This window comes from Apostichopus japonicus, chromosome 6, assembly GCF_037975245.1.
Source record: "Apostichopus japonicus isolate 1M-3 chromosome 6, ASM3797524v1, whole genome shotgun sequence".
Classification (NCBI taxonomy): domain Eukaryota; kingdom Metazoa; phylum Echinodermata; class Holothuroidea; order Aspidochirotida; family Stichopodidae; genus Apostichopus; species Apostichopus japonicus.
In genome coordinates, this window is record NC_092566.1 from 18,750,403 (window position 1) to 18,775,224 (window position 24,822).

At 34.9% G+C, this 24,822-nt stretch overlaps 1 protein-coding gene across 4 annotated transcripts in view; it reads left to right on the plus strand.

Moving 5' to 3' along the window:
* Positions 1-24,822, plus strand: part of LOC139969242 (cGMP-dependent protein kinase 1-like) — a 156,106-nt gene that overhangs the window by 104,140 nt on the left and 27,144 nt on the right. For all 4 annotated transcript variants that reach the window (XM_071974155.1, XM_071974153.1, XM_071974154.1 and 1 more), the window contains 8 exons: positions 395-508; positions 3,873-3,978; positions 4,933-4,996; positions 12,693-12,770; positions 13,610-13,704; positions 17,071-17,142; positions 19,206-19,277; positions 24,165-24,252. In XM_071974155.1, coding sequence (XP_071830256.1) covers positions 395-508; positions 3,873-3,978; positions 4,933-4,996; positions 12,693-12,770; positions 13,610-13,704; positions 17,071-17,142; positions 19,206-19,277; positions 24,165-24,252 — 689 coding nt within the window. The remainder of the gene's footprint in view (positions 1-394; positions 509-3,872; positions 3,979-4,932; positions 4,997-12,692; positions 12,771-13,609; positions 13,705-17,070; positions 17,143-19,205; positions 19,278-24,164; positions 24,253-24,822) is intronic.

Here is a 24,822-nt window from a genome sequence, read left to right on the forward strand (position 1 = left end):
CTGGAACATGGTTTGTCTGTAGTTTGCCTTCTAATACATTTAAGGGTCTTTTTTAGTGAAAGTGGGATCTTGTCCTGCCTGTCATATCATTTTTTATCTTTGTATAATACTAGAAAAATGCTGTAAGTCATGTACGGTTGTAGTCTGCCACGCATGGTTAGTAGTGACTTAACAACAATTCTGTTTAGTCATGCTGTTCTTATCTGTCTCCCTCCCATGCACCTCCACCAGGCTCCCCACCAGGCCCCCTCCACCATCCCACTTCAAGAGCAGTCACGATGTTCTTGTTGTCAGCTCAGTATTGAATGAAAGATGTGGCCCTATATGGTCATTATAAGGTTGAACCTTGCATTGTCAATTTAATACCTATTTATATTTTCTTTTCTATGTTCAGAGGGAAAGGTTGAAGTGACCAAAGAGCACAAATTCCTTACTACCATGGGCCCTAGCAAAGTGTTTGGTGAACTGGCCATTCTCTATAACTGCACCAGAACAGCTTCAGTAACAGGTGAGAGTCAACCTTCTGCCCAGTCATTTACCTCACAGAGGCATGCTGCTATAAAGATTGATCAATATTCCCTTTAAAATAAATATTCAATCAGGTACCAACTGATAGAGAAAAATAAAATATTTTCATTCTTTATATATATATATATATATATATATATATATATATATATATATATATATATATATATATATATATTGAACACACCAGTAGAATCACTGTGGCCGAGTGGTACGGACTTCGGTTCGTGACACAAAGATCCGGGGTTTGCCTGATGAGTCCCAAAACGACGAAACCGGTCGTGAAGTGGAATTTTTCTGGTGTGTTATTCTTTATTGATTGATTATATATATATATATATATATTAATATATATATATATATATATAAATATTATATAAATATATATATGTTAAATTGTCAATTCATGGCAATGTATAGCATGCAAGTGGATTGAACAGGAACCTTGAAAGCTTCCAAGGAAAGTATTTAAGTGACATCATTCCTTTAACAATGCCTTCTAATGTATATAGTTTGATAGCATACAGAGTATTTAGGTGACATCATTCCTTTAACGGTGCCTTCTAATGTATATAGTTTGAAAGTATTTAAGTGACATCATTCCTTTAACGGTGCCTTCTAATTTATATAGTTTGATAGTATACAAAGTATTTAAGTGACATCATTCCTTTAACGGTGCCTTGTATATAGTTTGATAGTATTTAAGTGACATCATTCCTTTAATGGTGCCTTCTAATGTATATAGTTTGATAGTATTTAAGTGACATCATTCCTTTAACAATGCCTTCTAATGTATATAGTTTGATAGTATTTAAGTGACATCATTTCCTTTAACGGTGCCTTCTAATTTATATAGTTCGATAGCATACAGTCACATTCTGTGTTGTAACAGTTAGTTAGCTTGCTACAGTCATTCATCAGTCAATTACAAGATGGATGTCATATGCCAAATGATGGAAGGACAGTATGCACTACAATCATATATTTTCAAACCCATATTTTCAAACTCATGTTTGAAACAACATCAATTTTAAATGTCTTATGCTAGGCCAATCAAGAAGCAAAAGCTTGTAAACACAATAACTCAAAAGGTACATGGTGCATGAATTTAACTACTTAATATGTAGATAAAACCCTTTGTCTTCTACAAGAGTTCTAACTTGCAATTTTTGATGGTCAAATGTCATTTGAGATCAGCATCTAGGTCAAAGTCTAAAACCCTTATGAAAATGATAATTGCAGAAGTAAAACTTGGATGAGGATCATATTAGGTATACCGAAGCATCATAGTGATTACAAGAATGCTGTTGAAATTGGTGGGGTGAAAGGTCACTTGAGGTCAATAGAGGACAAATCTAAAACTTTTGTATACATGATATCTCACACAAAGTGAAGCATGAACGAAGTTCATATTTGGTTTATAGATTCCCTGGTAAGTACAAGAACCAATTTGAAGTTGATGTAGGTCAAAGGTCATATGAGGTCAACTTTAGTCAAAGTCTGTAAAGCATAATATTACTCCAAAATAAAAGCTTGGATGTAGTACGTACTAAGTTTACAGATGATCTTATAATGAACATACAAGGACCCTACTGTTTCCCTGTGGTGGTCAAATTTCATATGTGGTCAACAAACAAGATAACTACAAAAGCAAATAGTTGGATGAACTTACCTAATGGTATATCTTAAGATCCACCTTGGTTAGTACCTGGAGGACAAGTTCCAGGTCTCAACCAAATTAATAAGGGACATGATGTGCAGTAGGTAGGCACAAAATATGGGGCGGGGAGGGAGGGGGGTGAGATACAGTATGCCACTTCACAAGTTGAAGAGCCTGATGAAGAAACTTTCATCTGAGAAAGGGTACTGACAGGGCAGTGTGATCTTCACATTTAATTATGTACAATAAACAGGTGTATGAATATTCATTAGCTATTGTATTATGATTAATATTATACAATTATATAATAATCCGCTGAGGATTAATATAAACATGGGACTCATGCACTTTCTCATCTTTTGGCTATGGCTAGTTTGAGATGTGTTTTCATGTAAAGTTCACAACAACCCTCAGTTAATAATTACAATGTCCATTTTCATGAAATTTATGAATTATAGCCCATATTCTTGATTGTAGACCTGTTCTTATGGTGGGATTAAGAGTTTCAATTTGTTCCTGAAAAGTAGCCCTAGGCAAAGTTCCAGTTTTTGTCAACATGTTTCCAGTCACCAGACATGATTTTAGTTGCATCAAACAAAATGACAACTGTGTAATAGTCACACTAGCTAATCTAGTACCAGGCACTGCAATTTACCTATCAGCAGAAATCATGCTTACTGGCACAAAGCTACGTTAAAAATGATTGTGCTAATTAATCCTCTATATGATTACAACTTTGTATTTCCTAATGTTTTGTACCAGTTGCAAAACACAAATTTGCTTAAGATTGTGTAAAGGAGGAGCCTGTATTAAATCTAAATGTGTTTCAAATTGTTCTTTGTTTTTGTGTGCTGAACTTTCATTTTTCCTGTCTACATCTTCATATTACCATCTTCATATTATCTTCATCTTCATCTTCGTATTATCTTCATCTTCGCATCATCTTTATCTTCATTGCAATATAATGTGCCATAAATCCACTGTTGCTCCCGCTGTTATTGTAGGTTGATGCAACAGGGGATTTCCACATAGGCTACCTCTACTTTAACAATGATATTCAACTTTTGACAAGTAAGAATGAAACGTTTTGCCTTCCATGGGATGTTGTTGCTTAGCAATTAACCAATGTTTGAAGCTTAGGCGGGTGTACTTACTACTATACTATCATAGTAAGAAACTATAGCCCACTGACCCATATGGAAATACAAATTGCTCTGATGAAGAGCAGGACTATTTTGAATTGCAGTCTGCTAGCTAGTGTTTGATGTTTGTACTGTGCAACATCAGCTGAGTAAATCAATAAGGGCACCTACTGCACAAGCATAAGGACAGAAGGGCAGGGCAGCATATGGTGCTATCAGTTGAGTTGTTTTTAGGAGAGCACAATGGCTTTTGCACAAACAAATGAATCTACCTCATTTAGCACAAGAATATTGTGTACACAGAATGTACCTTTCCATATGAAATGTGGCAAGGAATCAGTATGTCAGTGGGCTTGCTGGTTTGATATGTTGAATGAATAGATTGTCACAAACAGTAGAGTTATTTTGACAAGGACAAAATCAACTCTATTTGTCATAATGGTTTATCCAATGTACACCTAAAGCATAGGCCACGAAGAGAGGAAATAATGCTCTCCCTTTTTCTTTTCTTTTATACATTGTTGCATATTGTTTATTTACAGCCTTAACTGTGGCAAAGCTCTGGGCCATTGACAGACAATGCTTCCAGGCCATAATGATGAAGACCAGCCTTGTGCGCCAAGCAGAGCAAGTTAACCTTCTAAAGAGGTGAGAGGAAGATAAAGGTGTAGCAATGTCTGAAAGTATCACAAATGCAATATTAAAGCCGTGCCAAAATTCTGCATCAACCCAATCATTAGCAAAACCAGATCCCTCCATTTAATTCAGACAAATTTTACACTAAGCAGTGCTAGAGGTACTACTTACACTGTCAATTAGGTTAAAAGTGTGATTGTAAGATTCCACTCACTAAATCAATCTGCAAGAAAAGTGTTTTTGATTGCAGCTAGCAGAGGCTGGAGAGGAAGTGTACTTGGATAACATCTCCAGTAGATTCATCTTGTCATTTAGCCTCTGAAGAAGATCCTGCTAGGCTGCTAGGATCAAAACGTCAGGCCAACTTACTTTTACACATTCTTTTACACAGGCTCTCTAGTGGATAAGCAGTTTGCTAACAGTTTTATTTTACTTTTATTTTACTATGATGAAATTATGTTTAATTAAAGGGATGCTTACGGTCACTACTATATGATATCCATGTAAGGTCTGCTTACGGTCACTACTATATGATATCCATGTAAGGTCTGCTTATGGTCACTACTATATGATATCCATGTAAGGTCTGCTTACGGTCACTACTATATGATATCCATGTAAGGTCTGCTTACGGTCACTACTATATGATATCCATGTAAGGTCTGCTTACGGTCACTACTATATGATATCCATGTAAGGTCTGCTTACGGTCACTACTATATGATATCCATGTAAGGTCTGCTTACGGTCACTACTATATGATATTCATGTAAGGTCTGCTTACGGTCACTACTATATGATATCCATGTAAGGTCTGCTTACGGTCACTACTATATGATATCCATGTAAGGTCTGCTTACGGTCACTACTATATGATATTCATGTAAGGTCTGCTTACGGTCACTACTATTTGATATTCATGTAAGATCTGCTATTCTCTGAGGTTGATTTCTTTTTTGTTTACAGAGTGACTGCTTTTAAACACCTTCCAGAGGAAACATTAAACAAACTAGCAGACCTTGTAGATGAGGTAAAGTTTGTGTTATGTATCATTAAAAGATTAAAAAACAAGCAGAAAATAAATGTGGTAAAGCTGACATAATGTATCATTAAAAGGATAACAAACTAGCAGATGATGTAAATGAGGCAATGACCATATTATGTCATTGAGGGGATACCAATTAGCTATCAGATGATGTGGATAAGGTAAAGCTGACATAATGTATCATTAATAGGATAACAAACTAGCAGATGATGTAATGAGGCAATGACAATATTATGTCATTGAGGGGATACCAATTAGCTATCAGATGATGTGGATAAGGTAAAGCTGACATAATGTATTATTAAAAGGATAACAAACTAGCAGATGATGTAAATGAGGCAATGACAATATTATGTCATTGAGGGGATACCAATTAGCTATCAGATGATGTGGATAAGGTAAAGCTGACCTAATGTATCATTAAAAGGATAACAAACTAGCAGATGATGTAAATGAGGCAATGACAATATTATGTCATTGAGGGGATACCAATTAGCTATCAGATGATGTGGATAAGGTAAAGCTGACATAATGTATCATTAAAAGGATAACAAACTAGCAGATGATGTAATGAGGCAATGACCATATTATGTCATTGAGGGGATACCAATTAGCTATCAGATGATGTGGATAAGGTAAAGCTGACATAATGTATCATTAAAAGGATAACAAACTAGCAGATGATGTAAATGAGGCAATGACTATATTATGTCATTGAGGGGATACCAATTAGCTATCAGATGATGTGGATAAGGTAAAGCTGACCTAATGTATCATTAAAAGGATAACAAACTAGCAGATGATGTAATGAGGCAATGACAATATTATGTCATTGAGGGGATACCAATTAGCTATAAGATGATGTGGATGAGGTAAAGCTGACCTAATGTATCATTAATAGGATAACAAACTAGCAGATGATGTAAATGAGGCAATGACAATATTATGTCATTGAGGGGATACCAATTAGCTATCAGATGATGTGGATAAGGTAAAGCTGACATAATGTATCATTAAAAGGATAACAAACTAGCAGATGATGTAAATGAGGCAATGACAATATTATGTCATTGAGGGGATACCAATTAGCTATCAGATGATGTGGATAAGGTAAAGCTGACATAATGTATCATTAAAAGGATAACAAACTAGCAGATGATGTAATGAGGCAATGACCATATTATGTGATTGAGGGGATACCAATTAGCTATCAGATGATGTGGATAAGGTAAAGCTGACATAATGTATCATTAAAAGGATAACAAACTAGCAGATGATGTAAATGAGGCAATGACCATATTATGTGATTGAGGGGATACCAATTAGCTATCAGATGATGTGGATAAGGTAAAGCTGACATAATGTATCATTAAAAGGATAACAAACTAGCAGATGATGTAAATGAGGCAATGACAATATTATGTGATTGAGGGGATACCAATTAGCTATCAGATGATGTGGATAAGGTAAAGCTGACATAATGTATCATTAAAAGGATAACAAACTAGCAGATGATGTAAATGAGGCAATGACAATATTATGTCATTGAGGGGATACCAATTAGCTATCAGATGATGTGGATAAGGTAAAGCTGACATAATGTATCATTAATAGGATAACAAACTAGCAGATGATGTAAATGAGGCAATGACTATATTATGTCATTGAGGGGATACCAATTAGCTATCAGATGATGTGGATAAGGTAAAGCTGACATAATGTATCATTAAAAGGATAACAAACTAGCAGATGATGTAAATGAGGCAATGACAATATTATGTCATTGAGGGGATACCAATTAGCTATCAGATGATGTGGATAAGGTAAAGCTGACATAATGTATCATTAATAGGATAACAAACTAGCAGATGATGTAATGAGGCAATGACCATATTATGTGATTGAGGGGATACCAATTAGCTATCAGATGATGTGGATAAGTTAAAGCTGACATAATGTATCATTAAAAGGATAACAAACTAGCAGATGATGTAATGAGGCAATGACTATATCATGTGATTGAGGGGATACCAATTAGCTATCAGATGATGTGGATAAGGTAAAGCTGACATAATGTATCATTAAAAGGATAACAAACTAGCAGATGATGTAAATGAGGCAATGACCATATTATGTGATTGAGGGGATACCAATTAGCTATCAGATGATGTGGATAAGGTAAAGCTGACATAATGTATCATTAAAAGGATAACAAACTAGCAGATGATGTAAATGAGGCAATGACAATATTATGTCATTGAGGGGATACCAATTAGCTATCAGATGATGTGGATGAGGTAAAGCTGACATAATGTATCATTAAAAGGATAACAAACTAGCAGATGATGTAAATGAGGCAATGACAATATTATGTCATTGAGGGGATACCAATTAGCTATCAGATGATGTGGATAAGGTAAAGCTGACATAATGTATCATTAATAGGATAACAAACTAGCAGATGATGTAAATGAGGCAATGACTATATTATGTCATTGAGGGGATACCAATTAGCTATCAGATGATGTGGATAAGGTAAAGCTGACATAATGTATCATTAAAAGGATAACAAACTAGCAGATGATGTAAATGAGGCAATGACTATATTATGTCATTGAGGGGATACCAATTAGCTATCAGATGATGTGGATAAGGTAAAGCTGACATAATGTATCATTAATAGGATAACAAACTAGCAGATGATGTAATGAGGCAATGACCATATTATGTCATTGAGGGGATACCAATTAGCTATCAGATGATGTGGATAAGGTAAAGCTGACATTATGTATCATTAAAAGGATAACAAACTAGCAGATGATGTAATGAGGCAATGACAATATTATGTCATTGAGGGGATACCAATTAGCTATCAGATGATGTGGATAAGGTAAAGCTGACATAATGTATCATTAAAAGGATAACAAACTAGCAGATGATGTAAATGAGGCAATGACAATATTATGTCATTGAGGGGATACCAATTAGCTATCAGATGATGTGGATAAGGTAAAGCTGACATAATGTATCATTAATAGGATAACAAACTAGCAGATGATGTAATGAGGCAATGACCATATTATGTCATTGAGGGGATACCAATTAGCTTCAGATGATGTGGATAAGTTAAAGCTGACATTATGTATCATTAAAAGGATAACAAACTAGCAGATGATGTAATGAGGCAATGACCATATTATGTCATTGAGGGGATACCAATTAGCTATCAGATGATGTGGATAAGGTAAAGCTGACATAGTGTATCATTAAAAGGATAACAAACTAGCAGATGATGTAAATGAGGCAATGACCATATTATGTCATTGAGGGGATGCCAGTTAGCTGTCAGATGATGTGGATAAGGTAAAGCTGACCTAATGTATCATTAAAAGGATAACAAACTAGCAGATGATGTAAATGAGGCAATGACTATATTATGTCATTGAGGGGATACCAATTAGCTATCAGATGATGTGGATAAGGTAAAGCTGACATAATGTATCATTAAAAGGATAACAAACTAGCAGATGATGTAAATGAGGCAATGACTATATTATGTCATTGAGGGGATACCAATTAGCTATCAGATGATGTGGATAAGGTAAAGCTGACATAGTGTATCATTAAAAGGATAACAAACTAGCAGATGATGTAAATGAGGCAATGACTATCTTATGTCAATGAGGGGATACCAATTAGCTATCAGATGATGTGGATAAGGTAAAGCTGACATAATGTATCATTAAAAGGATAACAAACTAGCAGATGATGTAAATGAGGCAATGACTATATTATGTCATTGAGGGGATACCAATTAGCTATCAGATGATGTGGATAAGGTAAAGCTGACCTAATGTATCATTAAAAGGATAACAAACTAGCAGATGATGTAAATGAGGCAATGACTATATTATGTCATTGAGGGGATACCAATTAGCTATCAGATGATGTGGATAAGGTAAAGCTGACCTAATGTATCATTAAAAGGATAACAAACTAGCAGATGATGTAAATGAGGCAATGACTATATTATGTCATTGAGGGGATACCAATTAGCTATCAGATGATGTGGATAAGGTAAAGCTGACATAATGTATCATTAAAAGGATAACAAACTAGCAGGTGATGTAAATGAGGCAATGACTATATTATGTCATTGAGGGGATACCAATTAGCTATCAGATGATGTGGATAAGGTAAAGCTGACCTAATGTATCATTAAAAGGATAACAAACTAGCAGATGATGTAAATGAGGCAATGACAATATTATGTCATTGAGGGGATACCAATTAGCTATCAGATGATGTGGATAAGGTAAAGCTGACATAATGTATCATTAAAAGGATAACAAACTAGCAGGTGATGTAAATGAGGCAATGACAATATTATGTCATTGAGGGGATACCAATTAGCTATCAGATGATGTGGATAAGGTAAAGCTGACCTAATGTATCATTAAAAGGATAACAAACTAGCAGATGATGTAATGAGGCAATGACTATATTACGTCGTTAGAGGGGATACCAATTAGCTATCAGATGATGTGGATAAGGTAAAGCTGACCTAATGTATCATTAAAAGGATAACAAACTAGCAGATGATGTGAGGCAATGACAATATTATGTCATTGAGGGGATACCAATTAGCTATCAGATGATGTGGATAAGGTAAAGCTGACATAATGTATCATTAAAAGGATAACAAACTAGCAGATGATGTAAATGAGGCAATGACAATATTATGTCATTGAGGGGATACCAATTAGCTATCAGATGATGTGGATAAGGTAAAGCTGACATAATGTATCATTAAAAGGATAACAAACTAGCAGATGATGTAAATGAGGCAATGACTATATTATGTCATTGAGGGGATACCAATTAGCCATCAGATGATGTGGATGCGGTAAAGCTGACATAATGTATCATTAAAAGGATAACAAACTAGCAGATGACGTAAATGAGGCAATGACCATATTAGGTCATTGAGGGGATACCAATTAGCTATCAGATGATGTGGATGCGGTAAAGCTGACATAATGTATCATTAAAAGGATAACAAACTAGCAGATGATGTAAATGAGTCAATGACCATATTATGTCATTGAGGGGATACCAATTAGCTATCAGATGATGTGGATGAGGTAAAGCTGACATAATGTATCATTAAAAGGATAACAAACTAGCAGACGATGTAAATGAGGCAATGACCATATTATGTCATTGAGGGGATACCAATTAGCTATCAGATGATGTGGATAAGGTAAAGCTGACCTAATGTATCATTAAAAGGATAACAAACTAGCAGATGATGTAAATGAGGCAATGACAATATTATGTCATTGAGGGGATACCAATTAGCTATCAGATGATGTGGATGAGGTAAAGCTGACATAATGTTTTATTAAAAGGATAACAAACTAGCAGATGATGTAAATGAGGCAATGACCATATTATGTCATTGAGGGGATACCAATTAGCTATGAGATGATGTGGATGAGGTAAAGCTGACATAATGTATCATTAAAAGGATAACAAACTAGCAGATGACGTAAATGAGGCAATGACTATATTACGTCATTGAGGGGATACCAATTAGCTATCAGATGATGTGGATAAGGTAAAGCTGACATAATGTATCATTAAAAGGATAACAAACTAGCAGATGATGTAAATGAGGCAATGACCATATTATGTCATTGAGGGGATACCAATTAGCTATCAGATGATGTGGATGAGGTAAAGCTGACATAATGTATCATTAAAAGGATAACAAACTAGCAGATGATGTAAATGAGGCAATGACCATATTATGTCATTGAGGGGATACCAATTAGCTATCAGATGATGTGGATGAGGTAAAGCTGACATAATGTATCATTAAAAGGATAACAAACTAGCAGATGATGTAAATGAGGCAATGACTATATTATGTCATTGAGGGGATACCAATTAGCTATCAGATGATGTGGATGAGGTAAATCTGACATAATGTATCATTAATAGGATAACAAACTAGCAGATGATGTAAATGAGGCAATGACCATATTATGTCATTGAGGGGATACCAATTAGCTATCAGATGATGTGGATAAGGTAAAGCTGACATAATGTATCATTAAAAGGATAACAAACTAGCAGGTGATGTAAATGAGGCAATGACTATATTATGTCATTGAGGGGATACCAATTAGCTATCAGATGATGTGGATAAGGTAAAGCTGACATAATGTATCATTAAAAGGATAACAAACTAGCAGATGATGTAAATGAGGCAATGACAATATTATGTCATTGAGGGGATACCAATTAGCTATCAGATGATGTGGATAAGGTAAAGCTGACCTAATGTATCATTAAAAGGATAACAAACTAGCAGATGATGTAAATGAGGCAATGACAATATTATGTCATTGAGGGGATACCAATTAGCTATCAGATGATGTGGATAAGGTAAAGCTGACCTGATGTATCATTAAAAGGATAACAAACTAGCAGATGATGTAAATGAGGCAATGACAATATTATGTCATTGAGGGGATACCAATTAGCTATCAGATGATGTGGATAAGGTAAAGCTGACCTAATGTATCATTAAAAGGATAACAAACTAGCAGATGATGTAAATGAGGCAATGACAATATTATGTCATTGAGGGGATACCAATTAGCTATCAGATGATGTGGATAAGGTAAAGCTGACCTGATGTATCATTAAAAGGATAACAAACTAGCAGATGATGTAAATGAGGCAATGACTATATTATGTCATTGAGGGGATACCAATTAGCTATCAGATGATGTGGATGAAGTAAAGCTGACATAATGTATCATTAAAAGGATAACAAACTAGCAGATGATGTAATGAGGCAATGACCATATTATGTCATTGAGGGGATACCAATTAGCTATCAGATGATGTGGATAAGGTAAAGCTGACATAATGTATCATTAAAAGGATAACAAACTAGCAGATGATGTAATGAGGCAATGACCATATTATGTCATTGAGGGGATACCAATTAGCTAATTAGGACTCCTCTTCAATTTAAGTCACTCTGATGTTTTGTTGAAATCATTTGATTTTTCTGTAACAAATCTCAAAATAGCATCTTGCTACACAGTCAAGTTATCTTTCAATGTTACATCTTGTTGTAGTTGTTATATAATCACAGTTCCAATATTACATCAAGTCTTTGTTGTAGTTGTTATATAATAACAGATGATTATGCAATGCATTCACCCAGAGAAAGTGAAAATTGCAGTGGTTTACATGTCAATAAAAAAGAACAATATATTATAGTAAGGAATTTTTGCTTCCGTTGCTTGCTCAATTTGCTTCACAATTGGCTCACTTAAATAACAGTTAATCTATCTATTTTGACTAATCTTGTATAAATGATCTGCTAAGGCCTGTGTGGATGACAACAGCCATAAAGCTAAATTACAAATCTTGGAGCATTTGTTGTGTATTTCTTGGTTTAGGATATTATATCCTTGTTTCACAGCAAAATGTCGAATGTGTTAAACATGATTTTCAAGTAATTTGTATCAACTCTCCTGTTATATCTTTAGTGAAAATTTCTTGTAATATGGAGGCTCATTTAACACTTAAATCCAAACCTGATACATATCTGCTTGTAGTATCTGTAGTTAAATCATGAATTCTTTTCTCTTCACAGGCTTACTTTGATGAGGGTGATTACATTGTACGGCAAGGGGCCACTGGGGATACAATGTACATAATGAGCAAGGGAAAGGTAACGCTGGACTTCTGCTTTATTTTAATGCACATGTGACAGTGTTAACACAGACAGTTATGGTTCAACTGTAAGTCTAATGACATGCTTTCTGAGTGAATATTGATGTTACCATTCAAACAGTAGGGAAGCATAGTACAAAACAGAACAGCATTTTACTTTAGAGAGAATAATATTGATTGTGTAAATCTAAGTTTGATTATTTTTGATTCCTTGCTAAAGGCAAAATGACCCTATGCGAAGGTGAATGATAGTGTATGTATGGGACGTCCAAGCTTGTAAACATGATCACCCAAGAGGTGCAGCTTTCTGTAACTTCATACTTGACTGTGCATCCTCCTTGGTATTGGGAAAGGTCATTAGAGTTCAGCATAGTTCTACATGTTAAAATGTCTCTAAACTCTGTAAACATGCTAATTGCAAACATGAAGCAAGGTTCACCTATAAAGTGAGTATTATTTTCTGTGAAGGTTGAAAATGGAAATCTGAAGTTCAGGAGTCAAAGTGTGAGAACCTTGTCAACACACAAGTTCTTGAAAAAACACAACAAGCACAAACTTGAAATTTGATGTGTAGGTCTGCACTGGTACTTTAACAGCCACTGTTCTTTGGTCCTCCTGTAGGAAGGAATCGTAATAATTATTGTAGTAAAAAACGTCCATTACATCACATTGCTAACACTGATGGGGCACTATTAGCTTTCACCATGGTTCACTGTACCTTGCAGTGAAAGTTATGAAAAACAATGTTTAGATTGTTTGATCCAATTTGACACATGATTGTTAAATGTTTATACAAATGTCAGTATCATCTTTCTCCACATTCTGTTTGCTTTCTAGTGTCGGGTAACAAAGCGAGTGGAAGGTAACTCAACACCAACACTTTCAAAAATACTCCAGAAAGGTGATTACTTTGGGGAGAGAGCATTGCAAGGGTAAGCTAACTTACAGAAATCAATTACAATCTCTAGAGAATGAAGACATCACTGAGCATAAACCTCTCATGCCATGATCTAATATTCAACCTGAACTGTAGTATAGAAGACATTACATGAATTGATTTGAATTGCAGCTACTCTAACTATTTGCAAGGAACATTACATATTGCAGTATAGTATTACATTTAGCCAGTGTTGTTTGATTGATAATATGATGCATTTATGCAATGCTGTTATTACATTTAGCCAGTGTTGTATGATTGATAATATGATGCATTTATGCTTTGCTGTTACTACATTTAGCCAGTGTTGTATGATTGATAATATGATGCATTTATGCTTTGCTGTTATTACATTTAGCCAGTGTTGTTTGATTGATAATATGATGCATTTATGCAATGCTGTTACTACATTTAGCCAGTGTTGTTTGATTGATAATATGATGCATTTATGCTTTGCTGTTATTACATTTAGCCAGTGTTGTTTGATTGATAATATGATGCATTTATGCTTTGCTGTTATTACATTTAGGCAGTGTTGTATGATTGATAATATGATGCATTTATGCTTTGCTGTTACTACATTTAGCCAGTGCTGTATGATTGATAATATGATGCATTTATGCAATGCTGTTACTACATTTAGCCAGTGTTGTTTGATTGATATTGTGATGCATTTATGCAATGCTGTTTCTACATTTAGCCAGTGTTGTTTGATTGATAATATGATGCATTTATGCTTTGCTGTTACTACATTTAGCCAGTGTTGTATGATTGATAATATGATGCATTTATGCTTTGCTGTTACTACATTTAGCCAGTGCTGTATGATTGATAATATGATGCATTTATGCAATGCTGTTACTACATTTAGCCAGTGTTGTTTGATTGATATTGTGATGCATTTATGCAATGCTGTTTCTACATTTAGCCAGTGTTGTTTGATTGATAATATGATGCATTTATGCTTTGCTGTTACTACATTTAGCCAGTGTTGTATGATTGATAATATGATGCATTTATGCAATGCTGTTACTACATTTAGCCAGTGTTGTTTGATTGATATTGTGATGCATTTATGCAATGCTGTTACTACATTTAGCCAGTGTTGTTTGATTGATATTGTGATGCATTTATGCAATGCTGTTACTACATTTAGGCAGTGTTGTATGATTGATAATATGATGCATTTATGCTTTGCTGTTACTACATTTAGCCAGTGTTGTATGATTTATAATATGATGCATTTATGCAATGCTGTTACTACATTTAGCCAGTGTTGTATGATTTATAATATGATGCATTTATGCAATGCTGTTACTACATTTAGCCAGTGTTGTATGATTGATAAGGTGTTGCATTTATGCAATGCTGTTACTACATTTAGCCAGTGTTGTATGATTTATAATATGATGCATTTATGCATTGCTGTTACTATATTTAACCAGTGTTGTATGATTTATAATATGATGCATTTATGCTTTGCTGTTACTACATTTAGCCAGTGTTGTATGATTGATAATATGATGCATTTATGCAATGCTGTTACTACATTTAGCCAGTGTTGTATGATTGATAAGGTGTTGCATTTATGTAATGCTGTTACTACATTTAGCCAGTGTTGTATGATTGATAAGGTGTTGCATTTATGCAATGCTGTTACTACATTTAGCCAGTGTTGTATGATTTATAATATGATGCATTTATGCATTGCTGTTACTACATTTAGCCAGTGTTGTATGATTTATAATATGATGCATTTATGCTTTGCTGTTACTACATTTAGCCAGTGTTGTATGATTGATAATATGATGCATTTATGCTTTGCTGTTACTACATTTAGCCAGTGTTGTATGATTGATAATATGATGCATTTATGCAATGCTGTTACTACATTTAGCCAGTGTTGTTTGATTGATATTGTGATGCATTTATGCAATGCTGTTTCTACATTTAGCCAGTGTTGTTTGATTGATAATATGATGCATTTATGCTTTGCTGTTATTACATTTAGCCAGTGTTCTATGATTGATAATATGATGCATTTATGCAATGCTGTTACTACATTTAGCCAGTGTTGTTTGATTGATATTGTGATGCATTTATGCAATGCTGTTACTACATTTAGCCAGTGTTGTTTGATTGATATTGTGATGCATTTATGCAATGCTGTTATAACATTTAGGCAGTGTTGTATGATTGATAATATGATGCATTTATGCTTTGCTGTTACTACATTTAGCCAGTGTTGTATGATTTATAATATGATGCATTTATGCAATGCTGTTACTACATTTAGCCAGTGTTGTATGATTGATAATATGATGCATTTATGCAATGCTGTTACTACATTTAGGCAGTGTTGTATGATTGATAATATGATGCATTTATGCTTTGCTGTTACTACATTTAGCCAGTGTTGTATGATTTATAATATGATGCATTTATGCAATGCTGTTACTACATTTAGCCAGTGTTGTATGATTGATAATATGATGCATTTATGCAATGCTGTTACTACATTTAGCCAGTGTTGTATGATTGATAATATGATGCATTTATGCAATGCTGTTACTACATTTAGCCAGTGTTGTATGATTTATAATATGATGCATTTATGCATTGCTGTTACTACATTTAGCCAGTGTTGTATGATTTATAAGGTGTTGCATTTATGCAATGCTGTTACTACATTTAGCCAGTGTTGTATGATTTATAATATGATGCATTTATGCTTTGCTGTTACTACATTTAGCCAGTGTTGTATGATTTATAATATGATGCATTTATGCATTGCTGTTACTACATTTAGCCAGTGTTGTATGATTTATAAGGTGTTGCATTTATGCAATGCTGTTACTACATTTAGCCAGTGTTGTATGATTTATAAGGTGTTGCATTTATGCAATGCTGTTACTACATTTAGCCAGTGTTGTGTGATTTATAATATGATGCATTTATGCATTGCTGTTACTACATTTAACCAGTGTTGTATGATTTATAATATGATGCATTTATGCAATGCTGTTACTACATTTAGCCAGTGTTGTATGATTTATAAGGTGTTGCATTTATGCAATGCTGTTACTACATTTAGCCAGTGTTGTATGATTGATAATATGATGCATTTATGCAATGCTGTTACTACATTTAGCCAATTTTAGCCATAGCTGAGTCAACGTAACTTCCATTGCTAAGGAACTGGATGAAGTAAATTTTCCAACTTAAGATGATTCATTGACTTGAGTCAGGAAATCTACTGGTATCGAGACCTGTGTTTGATAGATACAACTTACAAGGAATATGTTCTAATATATTTGTTTTTTCTAGTATTTTATTAATCTTTTGTTTTTCTCTCCTCCAGTGAAGACATGAGGGAAGCTAATGTTATTGCTGCAGATAAAGAGGGAGTAGTCTGTATAACATTGGACAGAGAGTAAGTTAGTTCATTGTAGAGTGGCAAGCAACCCAACCATTAGCATTACCATATTTGATAGAGTAGAGTGGCAAGCAACCCAACCATCAGCATTACCACATTTGATAGAAACACTTGTGATGAACAACTTTTTCAACCAGCTGAAGACAATCATATTTCATTTTGGGTTAACATATATAGTTTTAATAACCAGATACTTGAGCAAAAAATAACATATAAAAGTACTCTACTGCTCTTTTTCCTAGGTACAGTAGATATGGATTTGTCGATGATGATTCTAAACTATTGATGGTAGTTTCATGTTTTTCTATTTCAAATTCAAATCTTTATGTTCACCTTGACAAATTTGAAAAGAAGAATCATTAACTTTCTAGTGGCACTGTTTGATACGATATTTAAATTGTGATATCTCCCATGTAGAGGAAGATTTGTTTAGGTTTTTGAGGAACTGTTCATTAGAAGCATCCATATGATTTAAGGCAAAGATGCTGGGTTGGATTTCTTCTCCTATTATCTTATCTTTCAAGCTGTTTATTGTAAAGTTTGGATATATTAAACTTTATGTTTTCAGATTACTTCTAGTTGCTAAATTGTTGCTGTTTGGAATGCTCAGGTGTGATGACTTTATTGGAGTAATGTGATATTTTTTTACAACAGAAACCTAACGAGGTAATGGAAGGAATTTCAGTGAATTAGAATGATATATCAAGTAACATCAATGAATGCAAGTGAAATTAGTGGCCATAGTGTTGGTTCCAGTAGGAATTTTTTGTCCCAGACTTTGGATACCCTTACCTAAAGAATTACTTTACCTGAGACATACCGTTACCTAAGACATACCCTTACCTGAGGCATAACCTTTACCCAAAGGATATCACTACCCCAAAGGATACCCCTACCCAAAGGATACCCTTGCCCAACGATATCCCTGCCTAAAGGATATCCCTACCCAATTGATACCCCTACCCACAAGATACCTCTACCCAAAGGATACCCCTGCCCAAGGATATCCCTGCCTAAAGGATACCCCTACCCACAAGCTACCCCTGCCCAAAGATATCCCTGCCTAAAGATATCCCTACCTGAGTGATACCCCTAACAAAAAGATACCCCTACCCAAAGGATACCCCTGCCCAAGGATATCCCTACCGAAAGGATACCCCTACCCAAAGGATACCCCTGCCCAAGGATATCCCTGCCTAAAGAATACCCCTACCAACAAGATACCTCTACCCAAAGGATACCCCTGCCCAAGGATATCCCTGCCTAAAGGATACCCCTACCCACAAGCTACCCCTGCCCAAAGATATCCCTGCCTAAAGATATCCCTACCTGAGTGATACCCCTAACAAAAAGATACCCCTACCCAAAGGATACCCCTGCCCAAGGATATCCCTACCGAAAGGATACCCCTACCCAAAGGATACCCCTGCCCAAGGATATCCCTGCCTAAAGAATACCCCTACCCAAAGGATACCCCTACCCAAAGGATACCCCTGCCCAAGGATATCCCTGCCCAAGGATATCCAAACTTGGATTCTTACCTGATGCATACCCTAACCTGTGGCATATTCCCTTTCATACCTCGAGAATATCCTTCTGTTTATCTACATGTAGCATATAAACTTCAGCTCTCACATCTCAAATTTTTGATAATGGCATAATTTAGTGTACCTGATTAATTGCTGCATGTCCAAGTTTTGGCAATTCAGTTAAGTTTGTCAGCCTTGTTTGAGATATATAGGAATATGAGGCATAAGATCAGCAGGAGTTGTATGTAAATAGTCATAATGCTTTGAATGACATGTCTCCATGAATATATTATTACAAACATTGCTATTAATTAGTGTGGAAGGTAATTATCATTGAGTAGTAGCTCAGGTCATGATTATGGAATTTGATGTCAAACATTATAATCTTTGATTGTGTCAGGTCATTTTAAATGTCAAGTGTCATTTATTAGTGATTAGGCATCTGACCATATCATACCATGAATATGTAGATGAGCCTGCTTTGGAGATGGCTGTCAAGATTTTGTTAACATTGTTTTTGATTCTTTATAGCTCCTTCCTTCAAGCTACTGGAGGTCTTAATGATACCCACCACAGAAAGAAAGATGAGCTCATACAAGGAAGGTAATAGCACTTTTATCTCTTATTTTGAATATTAATTATATTACACTGTAATTTTCAGCAGGTGTCTCACTAATGTTTAAATACTTGAGCATTTAAGATGAATGTTTTTAATTAGAATGTTGAATGGTGAGCAGACAAAGGTAATGGTATATATATACAGTAGTTGAACTAAGGAATGTCCAATTCATCATGGACACAATTGCTTCTCTAACTTATGCCACCTTTACATTGATGCATGCTGCAAGTAGGAATTAATAACCTTCAGATTGTCAACAATTCCTAGAAGTCACAGTGCTACTTTTACAGTTCAAGCATTATCAAATATCCTTCTGTCTAATTCTTTCCATGACTATCATCCACATTATGGATGTACTGTTTGATGGTGACTAGTATGTGTGTGTATATGTGACACCTTTGTGTTGTAAACGTATCACTCAAAAAGTACATGATGGATGCACTTCATACTTGGTATGTATATCTCCATTGGTGAACCATTATAAAATGGGTGGAGGTGAAAAGGTCATTTGAGGTCAACATGGCAAAAGTCTGATAACTTTGTAAACACATTAAATAGTCAAAGATACACATTGGTTGAACTTGATACTTGATCAGTAGATCCAGCTTGGTAAGTAAAACAACTCTTTTGAAATTGGAGTACTCACTTGGTACATTGATACACCTTAGTGAGTACAAGAACAATTGACATTGGTACGGTCAAGAAAGGTCAGTCTGAAAACCTTGAATACATGAGAACCACAACAGTAAAGGTAGTCTGTAGATCCACTTTATGGGTATATAACCCTATCAAGAGGGTGCAGGCAAGGTGGAGGCAAGGTGAACATTGGTGAAACTCTGACAAACTTGTAAACACAGTACCTGCAAACCTATAGCTGGATGAACTTTATACTTGGTGGATCCACATTAGTGAATGCAAGAAACTTATTGAAATTGGTGGTCAGGGTTAGGATTAGAGGACAAAGTCTGACAACCTTGAAAACATCCAAACTATTAAAATAAAGCGTGAATGATCTGAAGTTGCCAGTTGATATATGCAGGTGCACATTAATGCAAGGACCTCCCAGATCACTTGAAATGAGTAATGGTCAACACATTCTGCACTTTATCTATTGAACTTAAACTTAAACTGAATAGTGGCAAGGAATCACTAAGCCAATTGGCTTAATGATTTTACTTCAATATTCCAACATTTGTAAGGTTTTTTAAATGTTATGTCTCATATGCCATAAGTTCCTTTGTTTACAGTTGTGAGGTTATTTTATCCTTCATATTGATATATCAAGAGATCTGACAATGCTAAGGAAGGACACACTGTATGCAGCTGACCTGAAGCCAACACAAATGATGATATCTCTACAGACTGCAATGGGGAAAGCCCTGTGGGTTAGACCACTGTAGTGCATAAATTAACGTTCTAGAGAAGGTACTCAAGGAATTTTAACCAGAGAGTTGATTACTCAGATAAAATGCTTTGAACAGGATTTCTTGTAGTCAGCATTATCAGCTGTTTACAGGGAATGAGTGGTGACTGTGTCACTCTGTAGATAGCAGTTAACCCTCCCAGAAAAAGATATTAATTGACTACTTCTTCTGAGATGTTACAGAAATATTTTTGCACAGCTTCAGGTTAAGCCAGCATTTTAGGAACAGTATGGTTATGTCCCTTAAGTATTATATTGTTATGCATTGTAAAAGTAAACACTATTAATTTTCAAATTATTGAAAGTATTGACAAATGTATAGTCAATAGGTCACAGAATGAAGAAAGATGTTGCAGTAAGGTCCTATTGTACTTGATAATGTACAGTCAATAGGTCACAGAATGAAGAAAGATGTTGCTGTAAGGTCCTATTGTACTTGATAATGTACAGTCAATAGGTCACAGAATGAAGAAAGATGTTGCAGTAAGGTCCTATTGTACTTGATAATGTACAGTCAATAGGTCACAGAATGAAGAAAGATGTTGCTGTAAGGTCCTATTGTACTTGATAATGTACAGTCAATAGGTCACAGTATGAAGAAAGATGTTGCTGTAAGGTCCTATTGTACTTGATAATGTACGGTCAATAGGTCGCAGAATGAAGAAAGATGTTGCAGTAAGGTCCTATTGTACTTGATAAATATACAGTCAATAGGTCACAGAATGAAGAAAGATGTTGCAGTAAGGTCCTATTGTACTTGATAATGTACAGTCAATAGGTCACAGAATGAAGAAAGATGTTGCTGTAAGGTCCTATTGTACTTGATAATGTACAGTCAATAGGTCACAGTATGAAGAAAGATGTTGCTGTAAGGTCCTATTGTACTTGATAATGTACAGTCAATAGGTCACAGTATGAAGAAAGATGTTGCTGTAAGGTCAAATTGTACTTGATAAATATACAGTCAATGGGTCACAGAATGAAGAAAGATGTTGCAGTAAGGTCCTATTGTACTTGATAATGTACAGTCAATAGGTCACAGAATGAAGAAAGATGTTGCTGTAAGGTCCTATTGTACTTGATAATGTACAGTCAATAGGTCACAATATGAAGAAAGATGTTGCTGTAAGGTCCTATTGTAATTGATAATGTACAGTCAATACTGTAGGTCACAGTATGAAGAAAGATGTTGCAGTAAGGTCCTATTGTACTTGATAATGTACAGTCAATGGGTCACAGTATGAAGAAAGATGTTGCTGTAAGGTCCTATTGTACTTGATAATGTACAGTCAATAGGTCACAGTATGAAGAAAGATGTTGCTGTAAGGTCCAATTGAACTTGATAATGTACAGTCAATAGGTCACAGTATGAAGAAAGATGTTGCTGTAAGGTCCTATTGTACTTGATAATGTACGGTCAATAGGTCGCAGAATGAAGAAAGATGTTGCAGTAAGGTCCTATTGTACTTGATAAATATACAGTCAATAGGTCACAGAATGAAGAAAGATGTTGCAGTAAGGTCCTATTGTACTTGATAATGTACAGTCAATAGGTCACAGAATGAAGAAAGATGTTGCTGTAAGGTCCTATTGTACTTGATAATGTACAGTCAATAGGTCACAGTATGAAGAAAGATGTTGCTGTAAGGTCCTATTGTACTTGATAATGTACAGTCAATAGGTCACAGCATGAAGAAAGATGTTGCTGTAAGGTCAAATTGTACTTGATAAATATACAGTCAATGGGTCACAGAATGAAGAAAGATGTTGCAGTAAGGTCCTATTGTACTTGATAATGTACAGTCAATAGGTCACAGAATGAAGAAAGATGTTGCTGTAAGGTCCTATTGTACTTGATAATGTACAGTCAATAGGTCACAGTATGAAGAAAGATGTTGCTGTAAGGTCCTATTGTAATTGATAATGTACAGTCAATACTGTAGGTCACAGTATGAAGAAAGATGTTGCAGTAAGGTCCTATTGTACTTGAGAATGTACAGTCAATGGGTCACAGTATGAAGAAAGATGTTGCTGTAAGGTCCTATTGTACTTGATAATGTACAGTCAATAGGTCACAGTATGAAGAAAGATGTTGCTGTAAGGTCCAATTGAACTTGATAATGTACAGTCAATAGGTCACAGTATGAAGAAAGATGTTGCTGTAAGGTCCAATTGTACTTGAAAATATACAGTCAACAGGTCACAGAATGAAGAAAGATGTTGCAGTAAGGTCCTATTGTACTTGATAATGTACAGTCAATGGGTCACAGTATGAAGAAAGATGTTGCTGTAAGGTCCTATTGTACTTGATAATGGAAAGTCAATAGGTCACAGAATGAAGAAAGTTGTTGCAGTAAGGTCCTATTGTACTTGATAATGTACAGTCAATAGGTCACAGAATGAAGAAAGATGTTGCTGTAAGGTCCTATTGTACTTGATAATGTACAGTCAATAGGTCACAGTATGAAGAAAGATGTTGCTGTAAGGATCTATTGTACTTGATAATATACAGTCAATAGATCACAGAATGAAGAAAGATGTTGCTGTAAGGATCTATTGTACTTGATAATATACAGTCAATAGATCACAGAATGAAGAAAGATGTTGCTGTAAGGTCCAATTGTACTTGATAATGTACAGTCAATAGGTCACAGTATGAAGAAAGATGTTGCTGTAAGGTCCTATTGTACTTGATAATGTACAGTCAATAGGTCACAGTATGAAGAAAGATGTTGCTGTAAGGTCCTATTGTACTTGATAATGTACAGTCAATAGGTCACAGTATGAAGAAAGATGTTGCTGTAAGGATCTATTGTACTTGATAATATACAGTCAATTGATCACAGAATGAAGAAAGATGTTGCTGTAAGGATCTATTGTACTTGATAATATACAGTCAATAGATCACAGAATGAAGAAAGATGTTGCTGTAAGGTCCAATTGTACTTGATAATGTACAGTCAATAGGTCACAGAATGAAGAAAGATGTTGCTGTAAGGTCCTATTGTACTTGATAATGTACAGTCAATAGGTCACAGAATGTTTCCTGTAACTTCATTTTGTACTATTCCAAATGAGAACAACTTTTTGGCCTTTATTTTGTCATAATTTATTCTGTCATTATAATTATTTTGTTATATAATTTGTGATGTTTTATTGTCATAAATGAGTGGAAAGTTTACTCTGGTAAAAAGAACCATTCATATTATTAGAAGAAAGTAATATTTGCCAATTACTTGTGGAATGTTTTTGCCAAATGGTGTACCGTGTTTTGAGAAATGTCACATGCACTTAATTATTCATTTCCAGGATTGCCAAACGGGTACAAATGATATAATTTACAATGTACAATCCTTGGCAAGGGAAAGGATTGCTTTTCATGATGTAACATTAGTAAAAAAAAGTAACTTTGTTCTGATCTGTTGGACATTTTCTCAATTTCTTCCAGAGTGGATTCAGAATTTTCTGAGATCAAACTAACTGAAGTGCAAGTTATAGCAACCCTTGGTGTTGGTGGCTTTGGTCGTGTAGAATTGGTAAGTCACTGACAATTTAAATATGTTACGATTCTAGGTGGATGAGTTTCTTGTATAATGTCACAGACCAAGAAACTGTTATATTCTCAGTATGCGAGGAATCTAGTTTCACCAAGGTTACACATCAGCACCTGTAAATGACACAACCACTGATGTGACTAGAGCTTAAATTGTGATTAAAACTCTTCTGTGGACTGCAATTATGAGCAGAAAATTGCTTGAAAGATTGAATTATATGCTGCAAGATTGAATAATATGCTGCAAGATTGAATAATATGCTGAAAGAGTGAATAATATGCTGAAAGATTGAATAATATGCTGAAAGAAGGTATGGACAGTAGTGATGATTGAAATAAGTATGGGATGATTAATATGTATGGACAGTATAGTGGGGTCATTTATATGGACAGTAGTGATGATTGAAATAAGTATGGGATGATTAATATGTATGGACAGTATAGTGGGGTCATTTATATGGACAGTAGTGATGATTGAAATAAGTATGGGATGATTAATATGTATGGACAGTATAGTGGAGTCATTTATATGGACATGAGTGATGATTGAAAT